The sequence below is a fragment of the Chlorocebus sabaeus genome, chromosome 15 (genome assembly GCF_047675955.1).
Source record: "Chlorocebus sabaeus isolate Y175 chromosome 15, mChlSab1.0.hap1, whole genome shotgun sequence".
Lineage (NCBI taxonomy): Eukaryota > Metazoa > Chordata > Mammalia > Primates > Cercopithecidae > Chlorocebus > Chlorocebus sabaeus.
Window position 1 is genome coordinate 48621553 of NC_132918.1, and position 19776 is coordinate 48641328.

Sequence of the window (19776 nt, forward strand, 5' to 3'; positions counted from 1 at the left end):
ACTTTTTTCCCTTAACCTTTAAGGTCAGCAAAGGAGGCAGAAGACAAAATTAAAAAGGCAATAGAGAAGGGAGAAACTCTTCCTACAGAGGCCAGATTTGATTCCAACTGTATCACACCAGGTAAATTCGCTGGGAGAAAAATTGTGACAGAATTGAAATATAAATTGAAAACTTGGTTTTTAAATGAATTTTATTTTCTATGCTCTATTTATTTTGGCCTTAGGGTACCATATACTGTATTCTCCCACTTATGTTTGCTCATGAGATGGTTTGGTCACCTTGGTCATAAATACTCCTACAAAAACTGTAGAGATTTTCAAATGTAGATAAATTAGAGCACATATGGACAGGAATCTCCCAGGTGTACAGAACTGCAGACCTTGAAGAAACTTATGTTTGTATATCTTTCTGTCCTAATCCTGCCATTTATTTATGTTAAAACAGACTCAGTGAGGTTGTAGCTTATCAAGTTGATGTAGCTATATTATAGTAGTGAGAGTAAGGAACTGATTCTCCGAGTCCAGTGCGCTTACTACTCTGCTTCTCAAAATTGGTTAAGATTTTTATGACTTTAAGGAAAATGAATTTATCAGTATTATGTTTAATTTTGTATTAAACATACTCTATATATAGAGAGCAGCATACTCTATACTTCTACAACCTTTGTCTAACGTCATTATAATTCTTTACTTCAAATGAAAATCTTAAAATCTGGCCGGGCGCGGTGGCTCAAGCCTGTAATCCCAGCACTTTGGGAGGCCGAGATGGGCGGATCACGAGGTCAGGAGATCGAGACCATCCTGGCTAACACGGTGAAACCCCGTCTCTACTAAAAAATACAAAAAACTAGCCGGGCAAGGTGGCGGTTGCCTGTGGTCCCAGCTACTCGGGAGGCTGAGGCAGGAGAATGGCGTGAACCCGGGAGGCGGAGCTTGCAGTGAGCTGAGATCGGCCACTGCACTCCAGCCTGGGCGACAGAGCGAGACTCTGTCTCAAAAAAAAAAAAAAAAAAAAAAAAAGAAATCTTAAAATCTAACTTTCTTATTAGTTCTTTACTAACAGTGGTAATTTGCTCTTTCTTTAAGTGCATTGGTCACACATTGCTCAGTTTAACAACGGTTTTATCCTGATTGTGGTTTTAGACTGTATTGCTTTTGACTATTGACCATCTGAGCCTTTCCCAAAATGTAATCATTGTAGACTCAGGTTCCAAATTAGTAATAATTTTTCAGAGTAATAATTTCAGTAGTAATATTATTATTATTATTGACAATCTGATTTAAGCTGCAAGCCTTAAAAAAAAAAAAAAAAAAAAAAAAAAAACTTCAGAATTCAGCAGAAGAAATAGAAGGTTGAGGTTCATTAGAGAGTTCAAACTCTGCCCTTATATGAAAATTCCTGAAGCACAGTGCTGAATCACTAGTAAAATTCCTTGACTTTCCCTATGTGACAATGATTTTATTTAGGGGGACTAGTGACATTAGAAACAGTTGTGATATTTGCAAGGAAAAGGTACATTACTTGTTTTTCAGGATAAGCAAGAGAGCTTTTGACCTTCTTTGGAGATCCTATACCTACCTAGCTATTCCGTGCATGCTCAGATTCAGTTATGTGTTGTCACTGAGAACTTAAATGTTTTTATGTCTTTCTTAGGTTAACCTTTTTAAAACTTATTATTTTTAGGAACTGAATTTATGGCCAGGTTACATGAACATCTGAAGTATTTTGTAAATATGAAAATTTCCACAGACAAGTCATGGCAAGGAGTTACCATCTACTTCTCAGGCCATGAGGTTATTATCTTTTTATTTAAAGAGTTTTAAAAAATTATTTAATATTCTCAAGCATACCATATTACTGCATTTTTAAAAACATTTTATTTAGACTCCTGGAGAAGGAGAGCATAAAATCATGGAATTTATCAGATCCGAGAAAGCAAAGCCAGATCATGATCCAAACACCAGACACTGTCTTTATGGTTTAGATGCTGACTTGGTAGGTATAATTTTTATTATTATAAACTTACGCATTGATAGTTAAGTATCTAAGAGATTTCATTTTGTACAGGAAGCTTACTGGCTGTGGCAACACATATTGGAGACATAATAATGATTGCTACTTCTATCATTACCAAAGTTCTAAAAATCATTGGAAAATGAGCTTTTTAGCCATAGTTTATGACCAACAGGTCTCTATAATTAGTCTACACATGTGACTAATCCTAGTGCTGTGAATATTTTGCCGTGAATACTTTGTCGAGGTCAGAGAAGTGGGGCTGCCTTTTTACCCTCAGGCTTACTACATGGTTTTTGATACCTCCTGATCTGAAAACTCCATGTTCCAAGTACCTTTACTGGACTTTTATTTATTATGGACATTTTCAAGCATAAACAAAAATAGAAAAGGTAATGTAGTGAACATCCTATGCCCTTCATCTGACTTAAATAATTTTAAATTTCTACCCCTAATCATCTGTCTCTTCTCTCTCCTACCCGCTCCCCGCCCGATTATTAAAGCAAATCCTAAACATTTTATCATTTAATTTATATATGTTTCATAATGTTTCTTTAAAGGATTAGGGTTTTTTTTTTTTTTAGAAAAAAATACATAACCACAATGCCATCATCCCACGTAAAACAGAAATTCACAACCCGTTCTTTATATAGAAATAACCAGTTAGTATTATCATTTCCCTGATTGCCTCATAAATGTTTCATTTTGTTCTTGTTTGAATCAAGATTGAAATAAACAGTATGCAAGTACATGGCATTTGATTGGTATGTCTCAACAGACTGTTGACTTACTTGGTAATAGAATACTGTGTGAGAGGCCGGGCATGGTGGCTCATGCCTGTAATCCCAGCTCTTTGGGAGGTCGAGGTGGCCAGATCATCTAAGGTCAGGAGTTCAAGACCAACCTGGCCAACATGGCTAAACCCCATCTCTACTAAAAAATACAAAACTTAGCCGGGCATGGTGGCAGGTACCTGTTATCCCAGCTACTCTGGAGGCTGAGGCAGGGAGAATTGCTTGAACCTGGGAGGTGGAGGTTACAGTGAGCCAAGATTGCGCCACTGCTCCAGCCTGGACTCCGTCAAAAAAAAAAAAAAAGAATACTATGTGAGAAAATTAACTGAAAGTGCCCTTTTCAATTTTTTTTTTTTTTCCTGACTTTTTATATACTGGGGCTATCCTGGTCTCCAAAAGAGTCCTGCATTCTTTGGTCATAGAAAAGCTGCTACCTCTAATTTCCAACCAGTTCCCCCACGGCAAGTAGAAATATGTGAAACAAAGAGGAGACTTTTGGGATTTGGAGGAATAGGAAGAGGAGAGGGGATAGGGTAATGGTTATGAAAAGCATGTGAGCTAAGGTGAACATATTTTTCTTAGAAAAGTACACTTTATCCCATTCATAACCTACAAATAGATCATATTTTGTTATTTGTTTATTTAATGTGCTAATTGTTTCTTATTCTTCCTTGTGTAGAATTGTTTTTTAATTGCTTTTGTGAACCTAATATTATTAAAAATAGGAGAACAGAAACATTTCTTAATCATTTTTCAACAGATTATGCTTGGATTAACAAGTCATGAGGCACATTTTTCTCTCTTAAGAGAAGAAGTTCGATTTGGTGGCAAGAAAACACAACGGTAAATGATATAGCATGTATGTTGGAAGAAAGAAATTACGCCTGGATAGTAATTCTTTAACAGATATATGATTTGTAAATACTTTCTCTCATTCTGTAGGTTGCCTTTTCACTACGTTGATAGTGTCCTTTAATGCACAAAAGTTTTTAATTTTTGTTACAATGCAACTCATCTGTTTTTCTTTTTTTTTTTTTAAGAGTTTTCAAGTTTTAACTTTTATGGTTAGATCTTTGATTCATTTTGAGTTAATTTTAGTGTGTGGTGTAAGGTAAGAGCCCAACTTCATTCTTTTGCATGTGGATATCCAATCTGCCTTGTGCCATTTGTTGAAAAGACCAGCCTTAAATGGACCAGATCTCAGCAGTTTCTTATATCTACTATATGTTATTTAGGACTTCTTAATTCTGAGAATCCTTCCACAGAATACATAATGTAAACCAATTGTTTTGAACTTTAACATGTGTTATCTATTATCATTGCAGTTGTATTTTTAGCTTTGTTACCCTGCAACTTTCATATAAATTGTATGCCTTAATTACAAGACCTATCTTCTGATGATAATTTTGATTTAAGCTTTGTTACATTTTTAAGCTGGGACCTTAAAAATACAATTCACTATATCTTGATCATCTGACTAATTCCAGGGTATGTGCTCCAGAAGAAACTACATTTCACCTTCTACACTTGTCTTTAATGAGAGAGTATATTGATTATGAGTTTTCAGTATTAAAAGTAAGTATTAATAAAGCCATGGACCAAGGATTTCCATTGCAGCAATTTTCATTGCATTTGACTTTGTTCTCCATTTTACTGTAGGAAAAGATCACATTTAAATATGATATTGAAAGGATAATAGATGATTGGATTTTGATGGGGTTTCTTGTTGGTAATGATTTCATCCCTCATCTACCTCATTTACATATTAATCATGATGCACTGCCTCTTCTTTATGGAACGTATATTACCATCCTGCCAGAACTTGGGGGTAAGAAGAATTTAATAATCTCTCGAGGATACTTTAATTTAGTACCATCTCACCCTAAAAATGTGACTTAGTTTAGTAGATTATTGCATGCACAGCTAAAATAGAAAAACATTTGAGGATTTATTTTGGTCTAAGGTACTAACCTCTGAGGTTGTCATTTTCAGTGATTCACGGGGAAAGAAAGTGAACAGAGTTAATGAACCTCACTTATTGATAGCTAACTGATCTTTGTCTTTATTTTTTATTATTTATTTATTTTTGGGACGGGGTCTTGCTCTATTGCCCAGGCTGGAGTGCAGTCTCTGCCTTGTGGGTTCAAGCTATGCCTGTGCCTCAGTCTCCTGAGTAGCTGGGATTACAGGCGTGTGTCACCACGCCCGGCTAAGTTCTGTATTTTTAGTGGAGATGGGGTTTTACCATATTGACCAGGCTGGTCTCAAACTTCTGTCCTCAAGTGATCACCTGCCTTGGCTTCCCGAAGTGCTGGGATTACAGGCATGAGCCACCACACCCGGCCTAGTCTTTGCCTTTAATTTCTTAAGAAAGCCAGCATAATTTATTGGTTTTACCTTTTTCATATTTAAGCATAGAAATTCAATTTTTTTCAATGGATATGCATCTGAGTGTTTAATATGAAGCAGTGATTTTTCAATGAAAACAGAAAATTGACAAGCATAGTGATGCTGAATAAAACAGACCACAGGGTAGCAGGACATCAGTCCTTAAGTTAACATATCAAATTGAATGATCTAGATATATTATAGAACATATTTAATTAATTGTTACCAAATGTTGGATGACTATTCTGTGGAACCTGGAATTTCTTATATTTGGCTTCAATACTTACATGTTGCATATTATAGTAGCATAAAATTCATAGAAGCTAGGGCCAGTTTGTATATAGTCCAACACTGTTTTTTCTTGATTAGTACTGTAGAACATGAACATTCAACATTTTGTAGAAAGAATTTTGTGGAATTGTTTAGAAAAAATGTCAGCTTTTAGTACAGATTTAAATTTTTGTTTCTTTTAGGTTATATTAATGAAAGTGGGCATCTCAACTTACCTCGGTTTGAGAAATACCTTGTGAAACTATCAGATGTAAGTAACTAGAAATTTTTGTTTTCCTTTCACAGAGTAGCTATCAATGGTCAGTCACCAATTATGTAATACCATAAGAAAGGGGTTTTATAATTCTATTCCAGTTGCAGTATAGACACTTTTACCTAAATTAATTTTATTTTTATTTGCTTTCTATTTGTATTTTTAGAGTCACACATGAAGTTTCCCATATTTACAAAAGAGTAACATTCTCCAATTTCCTATACCCCAGTAGTAGTCACTGTTATAAGTTTGATTTGTATTTTTCTAGATATACTTAAATTATTTTAAAATAAATTTAAATATTTTTGTACAGTTTGATCGGGAGCACTTCAGTGAAGTTTTTGTGGACCTAAAATGGTTTGAAAGCAAAGTTGGTAACAAGTACCTCAATGAAGCAGCAGGTGTAGCAGCAGAAGAAGCCAGGAACTACAAGGAAAAGAAAAAATTAAAGGTGTCTATTTTTTTAGGTGTCCTTTCATTATTTTAACTGTAATGGCAAAAATTATGTTCTTTGTTTCTCATTTTTCTTCTTATGATTTGGGATTGCCTCGTTTTATTTCTGTTTCTTCCTCTCTATAGGCATTTCAGAAATTGTTTTTTTTTTTTCTATTAGCTTCTATCACTTAACCAGATCTTCAATAATCAGTTTCTTATTTGTACTGTTGAAGAGGTACATTGTGTTTTATGTTAATAGATGTGGAAAACATTTCTAAACATGAAAGCCCAGAAAATGATTTATCTTTTTAAAAAAAATTATTTAAAACATGTTATTAAAAATAGTTATTTAAGGCCAGGTGCAGTGGCTCACACCTGTAATCCCAGCACTTTGGGAGGCAGAGGTGGGTGAATTACCTGAAGTCAGGAGTTTGAGACCAGCCTGGCCAACATGGCGAAACCCCATCTCTAATAAAAAAACAAAAATTAGCTGGGTGTGGTGGCAGGCACCTGTAGTCCCAGCTACTTGGGAGGCTGAGGCACAAGAATCGCTTGAACCTGGGAGACAGAGGTTGCAGTGAGCCAAGATCAGGCCACTGCACTCCAGCCTGGCTGATAGAGTGAGACTCTGTCTCAAAAAAAAAAGAAAAACAATTATTTAAAACCTGACAGGGAGTATACCATGATCGTGAGGGTGGTTTTCCCAGGGCGAGATTTATCCATTGCACTCTGGATGTGCTGATGCCCTGCAATTTCGCCAAATGTGGGAAGCTCAACTACATGACTTATGGTGGTGGAGGACTGCATTCATGCTTTCCCCTGGCAATTTTTTTTAATTAAGAAAAAATTTGTTATTTTAAAACAATGGACTAGTTTTTTAAATGTGGATATTTATAGTATTTAATGTTATGAGATATTAACTAGATCAGTGATTTTTCTCTAGAAATGATTTACATATAAAATACAATAGTCTTAACAGTAATGGCAAAAACCACAATTACTTTTGTGCAAACTTAATAGCACAATATCTAGTAAATGTTATGTGCTTAATAAATGAATGATAGACTCAATTAGAATATGATAGTGCCCTGCAAAACATCTCTGATAATCTCCAAAGAGTGTCTTGTGTTAACTGGAAAAGTAAACCTCTTGTGAAAATTCCTCAGCCTCTCCATAATTATTGGATTCTGTTTGTTTTTTTTTTTTTTTTTTTTTTTTTTGGAGACAGTGTGTCACTCTGTCACCCAGGCTGGTGTGCAGTGGCTTGGCTCACTGCAACCTCCACCTCCTGGGTTCAAGCGATTCTCCTGCCTCAGCCTCCTGAGTAGTTGGGATTAGAGGCGTGCACCACCACCCAGCTAATTTTTGTATTTTTTTAGTAGAGCGGGTTTTCACTATGTTAGTAATGCTGGTCTCGAACTCCTGACCTTGTGGTCCGCCCACCTCGGCCTCTCTTAAGTGCTGGGATTACAGGTGTGAGCCACCGTGCCCGGCCACAATTCTGTTGAGTTTCTTACTGTCCTCGCTGTACTGGTTCTATTTAGGTTCAAACCTAATGACTCTTGTTCCAGGAGGGGCAACTGACCTTGTTTTCTGTAGTGTAGTCCTTCTCACTACTTAGCTCCTCCTCACTGAAACTTAGCAGCAGTCAGTCTGCATTCCACTGGTTTTTGTGTGTGGTGTTATGTTTTTTTCTTTCTCCCCTAAGAAAACACGTTCTGCAACTTTTTGGGAACCTGTACACGCAAAACTTACCTGTCAGTAATCCCTGGTTTCCCCACCACAGTTTGGTCCTTAAACTTCACCAGTCTTCCCGCCATATGCAGCTAACTTTAGAGACACTGTACAGGAATAGCCCAGACACAGGAAGTTTGTAGAGGCCATAAGTTGGATGAAAGAAAGGAAATGGGGATAAGGGAGTAGGAAGAACTAAAGAGAGTCATTGGCAGTAGACAGGAAATCAAAGAATAGAGGAGAGAAAGGATTGAGATCACAAGGGAGGAAAAACAGGTGGGCAGGATATGAAGGATGTTATAACATGGAAGAACTATAGAAAAGCAAATGGGTGCATGGAAGAGAAATGACATCTTATTTTGAAATGTATCTTACCATTCATTTTATGTTGATTTACAATTTATAGGGCCAGGAAAATTCTCTGTGTTGGGCTGCTTTAGACAAAAATGAAGGCGAAATGGTAACTTCTAAGGGTAAGTACGAAGTATGTGTTTTGATATGTTACTACTTTGACAGGATAGTTGTACCCCTTCTTTATTATTACGAATTTTGGGTGGAACAGATTTCTGTGATAGCTTATAAGCATCAACTTGGATATGCATTTATCAAATCATTAGGTGGAAAAACAGGCTATTCATAATTGTCAGTTACTATCTTTCTTTTTTCCCAGATAATTTAGAAGATGAGACTGAAGATGATGACCTATTTGAAACTGAGTTTAGACAATATAAAAGAACATATTACATGACGAAGATGGGGGTTGACATAGTATCTGAGTACGTTTTTGCCAATGCTTTTATTTTAAAATAGAAAAAATCAGATTTTACAGTTATTTAGAAAACAATGTAATTTTGATAAAGTAGTGGGAGAAAAAGGATTTTTTGGTTTCATTAATTATTGTGTATGTTTCAACTAATCTGGTTTTGAAGAAGATGGTATTAATTCTGACTTGTATTATATTACTGTGATAAAAATTGCTGAAGAGAAAATGATCCTTATATGTAAGGATTTTTGTTACAAAGTTGTTTATAATGGTAAAAAATTAGAAATAATCTAAATGTCCAGTAAGAAGGTTCATCATAATTGGCCACTGCTTCTTCATTACAGTCACCATCTCTGTCACCTCTTCCATCTCCAGAATCTGCAGAACTGCTAAACTGGTACTTGCAGAAAGTTCATAACAATTTGGAAGGATGCTTATAGTACATTATTAAATACAAATTGTAAAGGAAAGACATGAAATCGTACATACAGTATGCTCTCATTAACACTTAAAAAAAACCTAGATACAGAAAAAAGACCAAAACACTACAAAATGTAAAAGTGATGGTTATAAGATGATAAAAATGCTGTTCTTCGTTATCCAGATTTTCACTCATGAGGAAATAGTTCTTTTATAATAAAAAAGCAATTATTTTTCATGATAAAAAACATACCTCCCAGAAATACGTAGATATGGAATTTTTAAGTGAATCCTTTTGCCTTTAGCCCAGGGCTCTGTTTTGTTTTGTTTTGATGGTTTGAAGACTTATTTTACCCAAACTTAGAAGATGGCATTTGGTTTTTGACAAAGAAAGGATTAGAGGGAATATTGTTCACATACAGCACTTCTGAATGTGTTCTAACTTCTGTAACCAAATTTTAAGATCTTCCTGATTTGCTCCTTTGCTTCTCTGAGATATCATCCCATATAAAGAAGATTCCCATCCCTTTCTCCCGTCTCACCCCCACTATTTAAGAGAGTGGTAGTGTCACTATGGAAAGCTTCATTGGGTAAATCTTCAAACCAAAGTTGTGGTACATTCAAAGCTTCATTGGGTAAATCTTCAGACCAAAGGAGTGGTACATTAACTGAGTAAATATGAATAACAGGTTTATCTATTTTGATAGTTGGTTTAGGAAAACTATAATGTAACAGGATGGAATTTTTAAAAATATTTTGGAGTTTTTAGGATTATAATTTTTAGCTATAAATAGCTAATTCATTGATTATATAAATTATCTGAGGTAAAATGTGTCAGCAGATATCATGCTGTAAAGACACTGGCATATCTTCAAAAAATGTGTTATAATGAAAATATTCTATTTACAGTGACTTTCTGGCTGATCAAGCTGCATGTTATGTTCAGGCAATACAGTGGATTTTGCACTATTACTATCATGGAGTTCAGTCCTGGAGCTGGTGAGAGAATAAAAACAAAAAGTTTTGTCTTTTTATAATGATTCATTCTACTAGAGTCTTATTTAGGGAGTACTTCCTTTTATTTCTACTTATAGTAATTTTTTTTTTTTTTTTGAGACAGAGTCTCACTCTGTTGCCCAGGCTGGAATGCAGTGGCATGATCTTAGCTCATTGCAGTCTCCGTCTCCTGGGTTCAAGCGATTCTCCTGCCTCAGCCCCCTGAGTAGCTTGGATTACAGGCATGCACCACCACGACTGGCTAATTTTTATATTTTTATTAGAGATGGTGTTTCTCTTTGTTGGGCAGGCTAGTCTTAAACTCCTGACCTCAGGTGATCCACCCACCTCAGCCTCCCAAAGTGCTAGGATTACAGGCGTGAGTTACTGTGCCTGGCCTCTACTTATGGTAATTTTTAAAAGTTCCATACAACCAGGTTTAAGTGAAATATAGGTAATGTCTTCTCCAGCCCTAGCAGAAGGCTCATAATAAGAGGTCTTGGTTAATGTAAAGATTTAATGTTCTCTATCAATGTTAGTCAAGTTTGACAAAGTCTTGATAATTATTGGGTTTGAGTGATGGTTATGTGAGAGTGTTCATTATATTCTCTTTACATTTTTTGTGTTTGCTAAAGAATTCTCTATCAAGAATAATTACTGAAGTGTTCAGGCGCAGTGGCTCACGCCTCTAATCCCAGCACTTTGGGAGGCCAAGGTGGACAGATCACTTGAGTTCGAGAGTTTGAGACTAGCCTGGCCAACATGGTGAAACCCCATCTCTACTAAAAATACAAAAATTAGCTGGGCATGGTGGTGTGCCTCTGTAGCCCCAGCTACTTGGGAGGCTGAGGCAGGAGAATCACTTGAACTTGGGAGGTGGAGGCTGCAGTGAGCTGAGCTGAGGTCTCACTGCTGCACTCCAGCCTGGGCAACAGAACGAGACTCTGTCTCTTAAAAAAAAAAAAAAGAATAATCATTGAAGAATGGGCTTACTTGTATGACAGGCTAGAAAGGTGAAGAAGAAAAGAGAAAGGAGTTATTTTCTTTCTTTCTTGTTCTATCACCGAGGCTACGGTGCAGTGGTTCAGTCTTGGCTCACTGCTGCAACCTCCCCTTCCCGGGTGCAAGCAATTATCGTGCCTCAGCCTCCCAATTATTTGCTTTTACTGGAAATAGTAATAGTTTTATTTCTCTGTTTCCTATTCTAGCAAATCTCATCTGCCTTCTCAGACCATCCACCAAAGTAGAAAAATAAAAAACCAAACAATGGTACAGTGAATACTAGAGACTTGTAGGTGTTAACACAGCTCCATTTGGTTTGGTTTTGTTCAAAGCACCGGTGCTAGGCTTTGTTTCAGAGCCATCTAGCAATACAAACCAATGCAAAATAACGTGACATTAATTATGGTTTTACTTAATAAAGCCTTTGAAAAAAGTTATATAATCACCTGATTCTTAGGGCCTCCCTGAGGAGCATCTCATGAAGAAAATCCTTGATTTGTCATTTTTAAAATAGTGTGAATGTAAGTTATTCCTATTGTAACTTACATTAAGGCCAAGCACATAAAAAGCATGCTCTCACATAATCTTCACAACTATTTAAAGTAAACATTGTTTTCTCCCTTTTACAGATGAAGAAATTGAGGCTCTGAAAGGTTAAGAAAGGTTAGGTAATCTTCCTAAAGATTATAAACCCAAGAATCAAGTCAAAGCCTGTCTGATTCCAAAGTCTATCCATTTTCTATTCCACATGGCATTTGGCCTCCTAAACTTCCCCATTTTTTTGAAATGTATACCATAATTATGGAATACAAAAATATTTCAATTTTTTTGGTATCCTGAGTCAAACATGACGAGCATATTGAAATTTTTAAAAATTGTTTGTTCAAAGCTTTATAAAATATTTATACCTGTAATTAAGATAAGGTAATAAAAACAATTAGTGTATGTGATCGATACACGGTTTCATCCTTATCACAAATACAATAATAAGTATGCTAATTCAAAGATAAAAGTTCTTAGATCTGACTGGTAATGGCCAGATAACCTCAGACTCACTTTTCTTCCTCTCCTTGTGAGCTTTTACCAGAACATTCAACTGTTTCCAGCCTCTTGCTTAAATGATCCAGGCTCAAGTGACCAAACTGAAAGTCTTCTGACTACCTCATTATTTCTGGTTCAATCTATTGATTGGAAGATTCACGATCAACATTTTGAGAATTTAAAAAAGCAAAAAAGCCTTACATTATACATGTTTTTCAATTATCTGATTCATCATTCATCCCAATTTCAGAAATGTGAAACCACACTTTAAAAATTCAGGGAATAGGCCGGTAATCCGCCTGTAATCCCAGCACTTTGGGAGGCTGAGGCGGGCAGATCACGAGGTCAGGAGATCGAGACCATCCTGGCTAACAAGGTGAAACCCTGTCTCTACTAAAAATATAAAACATTAGCCCGGGGTGGTGGCAGGCACCTGTAGTCCCAGCTACTTGGGAGGCTGAAGCAAGAGAATGGCGTGAACCTGGGAGGCAGAGCTTGCAGTGAGCCAGGATTGCGCCACTGTGTTCTAGCCTGGGCGACAGAGTGGGACTCCATCCAAAAAAAAAAAAAAAAAATTCAGGAAATGTAACATTGTTGCCATCAAATGACCTAAGTTTTACAACAGTGCTAATTTCTTATATTCAAATGGTAGAATTATGGGTAGTACTAATTTTTCAAAATCATTTTTGTATGGTGTTTAAAATATGGGGAAAAGCATATGCTTATTAACCTAATTCATAAAGATGCCAGTTGTTTAAAACTCAGTTTTGTTTTATAGGTATTATCCTTATCATTATGCACCTTTCCTATCTGATATACGCAACATCAGTACACTCAAAATCCATTTTGAACTAGGAAAACCTTTTAAGCCGTTTGAACAGCTTCTTGCTGTACTTCCAGCAGCCAGCAAAAATTTACTTCCTACATGCTACCAGGTGGGCTTTAGAATTAAATGTTTTTATGTCCTTTTTGATATTTAGGACAAACCTGGAAACAATAATACTCAAATCTATTTGGTGGCTAAATAGTTATTTTCAGTTTTAAACCATAGTATTTGTTTAACAAGTCCCTTGAAAAGTAATTCCTTGATTTAAAGTTAGCTTTGTTTTGAAGATGCAAAGAAACTCTGTAAACCATTCAGAGCCTGGCTTCATTTTCAGCACCTTTTAACAGATTTTCAATTTGTCTCTACACTGAAGAAAGTAGACTAAAACAGACAAAATCTGAAGCTGTCTACTTTGTCTAACATTTATAGATTCATTTGTCTTCCTTTTATTCTCTATCTTTTGGTACAGGGATGGTTCTAATAAGTCGTTTATCCCAACAGCAGTACTACCTCAGTATATGTTTGTTTTTAAACATTTTATTTATCAAATTGTGAAATAAAAAGCTTTATTTGGTTAACATATTTCATGTAACAGGAGGAAAATATTTCAGGAGTGTTAAGGTTACCAAAATTACGCTAAGCCTACTAAGGTGATTCTGAAGTTATACTTTGTATCATTCTTCGAGGGTAACAGTCTGTTCTTTTAATTCCATGGTTTGGTCAGGAATTGGAGTAGACACACACACACCTTTTACTTCTTTAGCAGTATCAGACTCCCTTCTGCATCTTTCTGAACCTTAACCCATTCTTGGTCCTGGCTTCCCTTTCTTCATAAGTTTCTTTGATTCTTTTTTTCCTGCCTTTGGATACAATATGCTTTAATACTCAACCACTCTGGACCAGCATGACCATGCAAGTGTTTTACAGTCTGTTTTATTGTACAGTGCCCATGCCATACTGGTTATTTTAAATATTTTGAGTATTACCCTGAGAGTATACTGCTTTATTTCCTTATGCTTTCTTTGTCTACTTCCATTATAAGGTCATAGAAATGTGTTATTGAACTATTTCTCTTTGATATTAGTGGTGCAATGGTTCTTGGATTTTAGGATATTTTTCTTGTAAACTATCTTGGATGTTACATTACTTAATAGAGTCAGTTCTTCATGACATGAAAGTAAATTGTCAATTTGAGGCTAAAAATAGAGGACTACTAGATGCCTTTTAGGTGAACTGAATGAAGTCTGAATAGAAAAACAATTTAGCTGTGTGTCTTGTAGAGTGAAAAAAACAAGAAAAACTAATTTAAAATGAATGTTGAGAGTTAGGATGACTTTGCTACATAACTAGGTTAGTAAAATATGTAAATGAGGAGTGGCAGTGAAATCAGAATTCTTATAGTTGAAAATCAAAATATAGCAAGTATATTGTGACATATCTAAGATACAAAAATTTAGTTTGCTTAGAAATTTTAAACTAACATGAGGAAATATTATAAATACATTAACAAAAAGCTATATTGATATTGGTTCTTATATTTCTATTATGCTATTTTATATTTTCACAGCATTTGATGACCAGTGAAGACTCACCAATTATAGAATATTACCCACCTGATTTTAAAACTGACCTAAATGGGAAACAACAGGAATGGGAAGCTGTGGTGTTAATCCCTTTTATTGATGAGGTCAGTGCATGAAATAATCATTACATACACATATATTCTTAATCAGAGACTATTTCACGTAAGTTAATGAGCAATGGATTTTAATCACCATTTATGTTTTGTTAATGAGATTTAACTACCCTCTTCATTATGTGCATAAAAACTTCTAGGTATGCTAATTATAATAAGGCTGAAGTGGCTTTACTATTATTAGACAAAGTAGTCTTCAGAACAAGGAGTAATATTACCAGAGATAAAGAGATGTTTTATACAGATAAAAGAGTTCAGTTCAAGAAGACATAAAAATCCTAAATATATGGTACCTCATAAGAGAGCCTAAAATATATGAAGCAAAAATTATCAGAATTATAGCTAGAAATTTCAACACTTTTCTCTGAGGAATAACACAAGAGGACAAAAATTCAATAAGGATAAAGAAGATTTGAATAATGCTATAAACCTATTCATAGAATTAAATTAGAAATAGTAACAAAGATCTGGGGAATCCCCATATGTTTTGAAACTGAATAGCACACTTCTAAATAACCTATGATGAAAGAAGAAATTAAAAGAAAAATTAGAAAATATTTTGATCTGAATGATAATTAAAATACAATACATCATAATTGGGGCTGAGCGTGGTGGCACACACCTGTTATCCCAACACTTTGGGAGGCCAAGACGGGAGGATTGCTTTTTTTCCCCTCAGGAAAGAAAAAAAAAAGGATCCATGGTCGGTATGATATGACAAAAGCAGGGCTTAAAAGGAAATTTAAGGTTCTAGATATTTATGCTAAACAAGAAGAAGATTTAAAATAAACTACTTAAGCTTCTGCCTTAAGAAGATAGAAAAAGAAGAGCAAATTAAACTCAAGCAGAATGAGGGAAATAAAAAGAAGCAGAAATCTACAGAAAATGAACAAACAATGGAGAAAAACTAATGACATCAAAAGTTGGTTCTTTGAAAAGATTAATAAAGTCAGTAAATCCTACCTAAACTAATCAAGAAAGTTAAATAAAAGTGAGGAAGACAGACATAAATTACCAATATTGGGAATGAAAGGAGATATCTTACAGTTCCTACATATAGTAAAAGGATAGTTAAGGAATGTTATGATCAAACTTTATGTCAACAAATTCAGCAACCTAGATGAAGTGAACATATTTCATCACAACTTAGCAAAACTCACAGAAAAAAATATAAAAATCTGAATAGTCTTTTATATATTCTAGGCCCAGATGTCTTCACTTGTGAATTCTAGCAAACATTTAAGAAATAATGCCAATCTTTTTTTTTTTTTTTGTGAGATGGAGTCTTGCCCTGTTTCCCAGGCTGGAGTGCAGTGGCACTATCTCCGCTCACTGCAAGCTCTGCCTCCTGGGTTCACGCCATTCTCCTGCCTCAGCCTCCCGAGTAGCTGGGACTACAGGCGCCCGCCACCAAGCCCGGCTAATTTTTTGTACTTTTAGTAGAGACGGGGTTTCACTGTGTTAGCCAGGATAGCCTCGATCTCCTGACCTCATGATCCGTCCGCCTCACCCTCCCAAAGTGCTGGGATTACAGGCGTTAGCCACTGCACCTGGCCGAAATAATGCCAGTCTTACACAGTTTCAGAAAATGGAAGAAGGGAAATTGCTTCCCAACATTTTATTAGACTAGCATATTCCAGATACTCAAATTTGACATGGCGTTAAATGAAAATTACTGACTGATACTCCTCCTAAAAGTAGATGCAAAAACTCCTAAGAAAGTAACATGGGGCCAGGCACGGTGACTCATGCCTGTAATCTCAGCACTTGGGAGGCCGAGGCAGGCGGATCACAAGGTCAGGAGATCAAGACCATCCTGGCTAACACGATGAAATCCCGTCTCCACTAAAAATACCAAAAATTAGCAGGGCATGGTAGCGGGCGCTTGTAGTCCCAGCTTGTTGGGAGGCTGAGGCAGGAGAATTGCTTGAACCCTCAGAGGCAGAGATTGCAGTGAGCAGAGATCCCACCACTGTACTCTAGCCTGGACAACAGAGCCAGACTCCATCTCAGAAACAAACAAACAAAAAACGTGAGATAGAATCTGGCAGCGTATAAGAAGGATAATACTCATGACCAAAAGGGATTTATTTTAGAAATACAAGGTTACTTTGTGGTGTAATTTACCACATTATCAATATTCAACATCCAGTTTTTTTTCCCACCTTCCGCTATCTGACCAAGAATATTTTTTTCATAAACATCCAATTTTAATAGAAATGTTCAACAAACAGGGATAACAAGAAACTTCCTCAACCTTATGATAAAGGCATATAAAAAATCTTACTGCAAACAACATACTTAATAGTAAAAGAAGGACCATTTTCCTGTAAAGTCAAGAATGGGACAAGATGTCCATTCTAACCACTTCTTTCTAACGTTTTACTGGAGGTCTAGTGTGTTAAGATGAAGAAAATAAGTAAAATTGTTTTTATTTGCAGGTGGCATTATTTATGTAAAAATTCTAAGGAATCTTCAAAAGAGAAACTGATACGTAACTTTAGCAAGGTTACAGAGTATAAGATCTGTACAAAAACTAACTGTATTTCCATATACTAGCAACAAACCATTTGAAAATACAAAACTTTTAAGAAGCTTAAAGATTCTGCTTAAAATAGCATTTAAAAATATACACAGCTATAAACTTAACAACATATGTGGAAGCCCTCTACCCTGAAAGAGATGGAAAACCTAAATAGATGAAGCGATTATATCATGTTCATGGATTTGAAGACTTAATATTGTTAAGGTGTATGCCCTCCTCAATTTGATATTTAAACTCAATCCCAGTGAAAATCCTAGCAGGTTTTTATGTAATTGAAAATATGAATCTGAAGTTTTTATAAGATTGCAAAGGAGAAAACCAAAACAATCCATATAAAGAACAGTGTTGAAGGACTTACGTTACCTGATTTCCAGACTTAACCATGAAGCCACATTAATCAAGACAGTGTGTTATTAGTATAGCAATAAGCAAATAGATAAATTGGAACAGAAATAGTCCACCCAAATATATGTTTACACAGTTAATTCATCTTCAATTAAGGCACCAAAGCATTCAGTGAGTAAAGAAAGTGCTTTTCAAAAGTTGGTGCTGGAACTACTGGCTGTATTTGTGAATAAAAGTGAATCTTGACCCATACCTCACACCATACACAAAACTTAATTCAAAATATGTCATAGATCTAAATGTATTAATAAAAGCTAAAACTATAAAACTTCTTGAAGCAAACTTAGGAGAAAATTTTGATCAAGATTCTGAAATCACTAACTATAAAAGAAAGAAATTGAGAAAATAGATTTCACCAAAATCAAAATATTTCCACTTATCAAATGGTGCTATTTTAAAAAGAGTAGGTAAGCCACAGACTAAGAGAAAAAAATATATGCAGAACATACACATGCATGGGACCAGTATCCAGAGTATATAACCAACATTTCCAACTCAAAGACACAGAACCCAATTTTTTAAATGGGCAAAATATTTTTGAAGGACCATTTTCACAAAGCAAGATATACAAATAATAAGCAATGGAAAAGTGCTTAATATCATTAGGCATCAGGCAAATATAAATTAAAAACATAAGATACCACTATACTATAATTCCGGTTGAATGGAAAAAACTTAAAAGGCAATACCCAATGTTGGCAAGAATGTGGAGCAGTTGGAATTTTTATACACTGCTAATGGGAGTATAAAATGGATAAAAGCACTTTTCATATCTATCTGGCAGTTTCTCATAAAGTAAATTATACACCTACCCTAGGACCCAGCAATTCCATTCTTAGATATTTACCAAGAGGAGGGGAAAGTATGTTTAAAAAATGTTTTTTGTACAAGACTATTCATAATAACTAAACTGGAAACCACCCAATACCAGTCAACAGGACAATAGATAAGTAAATTGTGGTACAGATTAAGCATCCCTAATCTGAAAATCAGAAATTTGAAATGCTCCAAAAATTAGAAATTTTAAGCATCAACCTGATACCGCAAATGGAAAATCTACACCTGGCGTCATGGGATGGGTTGCAGTCAAAATGCAAGTACACAACACACAGCTTAATTGCATCCCAAGGGATAGAAGACCCTCCCAGCCCTCTTTTATACCTTTTCTGCACACACCCAGATTCCCCCACCTAAGCACACCCACAAAGGGTAATAAAATGGCACATGTGTAGGCCAGATGCACCAATGGGAGGTTCCCCACAATGCCCCAAATGGGCCCCAGGCCTATGTGCATTACTCACTGTGTTATTTTGCTTATTCTTTGTTCTGGCGTGAAGATAGTGTTGACAGTGTCAAAAAGGACTGCAGCTACCCCTATGGGTGTTGGTGTCAAGAAAAATAGGAAGCATTTATGTTTTCCTGTAGCATAGAAAGTCAAGTTGTTGGAGAAACTTGACAGCGGTGTAAGTGTGAACTGTCTTTTAGAAGAGTATATTAGAATGTCCATATATGACCTGAAGAAACAGAAGGGTGAGCTGTTAACATTCTGTGCTGAAAGTGATGAGCAGAAGTTAATGAAAAAGAGAATACTGCATAAAGCTACAAATGAGGATATCAATCATGTATTGAAGCACTACATTTGTCAGCACTGCTGTGAATACATGCCATTTAATGGCAGGCTGATAATGAAACAAACAGATCTATCACAGTGAACTGGAAATTGAAGAGAAGTGTGAACATTCAACATACTGGTTGCAAAAGTTTAAAAAACACGTAACGCTCTCTTCAGTGTACATATACTTAAAAAAACTGGAATGATACAGAGAAGATTAGCATGGCCCTTGCGCAGGCATGATATACAAATTCATGAAGCATTCCATACTAAAAAATAGTAGTAATAAAAATGAAAAAGTAGGCTGGGCACAGTGCCTCATGCATGTAATCCCAGCACTTTGGGAGGCCGAGTTGGGCAGATCACTTGAGGTCAGGAGTTCAAGACCAACCTGTCCAACATGGTGAAACCCCGACCGTACTAAAAATACAAAAATTAACCCTGTTGGTGGTTCACGCCTGTATCCCAGCTACTCAGGAGGCTGAGGCATGGCAATTACTTGAATCCAGGAGGTAGAGATTGCAGTGAGCCGAGATTGTGCCACTGCACTCTAGCCTGGGT

The 19776-nt window shown here is 35.8% G+C and overlaps 1 protein-coding gene, 1 non-coding gene and 1 pseudogene across 5 annotated transcripts in view; all 3 read left to right on the plus strand.

The window, feature by feature from the left end:
* XRN1 (5'-3' exoribonuclease 1) overlaps positions 1–19776 on the plus strand; it is a 136328-nt gene that overhangs the window by 13720 nt on the left and 102832 nt on the right. For all 4 annotated transcript variants that reach the window (XM_008008855.3, XM_008008858.3, XM_008008857.3 and 1 more), the window contains exons 3-15: positions 24–121; positions 1685–1794; positions 1886–1996; positions 3569–3651; positions 4296–4383; positions 4468–4636; positions 5670–5737; positions 6054–6191; positions 8316–8382; positions 8580–8685; positions 10002–10091; positions 12910–13066; positions 14525–14644. In XM_008008855.3, the coding sequence (XP_008007046.1) occupies positions 24–121; positions 1685–1794; positions 1886–1996; positions 3569–3651; positions 4296–4383; positions 4468–4636; positions 5670–5737; positions 6054–6191; positions 8316–8382; positions 8580–8685; positions 10002–10091; positions 12910–13066; positions 14525–14644 (1405 nt within the window). The remainder of the gene's footprint in view (positions 1–23; positions 122–1684; positions 1795–1885; positions 1997–3568; positions 3652–4295; positions 4384–4467; positions 4637–5669; positions 5738–6053; positions 6192–8315; positions 8383–8579; positions 8686–10001; positions 10092–12909; positions 13067–14524; positions 14645–19776) is intronic.
* On the plus strand, positions 6830–6997 carry LOC119626115 (U1 spliceosomal RNA). Its single transcript, XR_005242297.1, has one exon. It is a non-coding gene; the product is annotated as a U1 spliceosomal RNA (small nuclear RNA).
* On the plus strand, positions 19392–19489 carry LOC119626000 (U6 spliceosomal RNA; annotated as a pseudogene).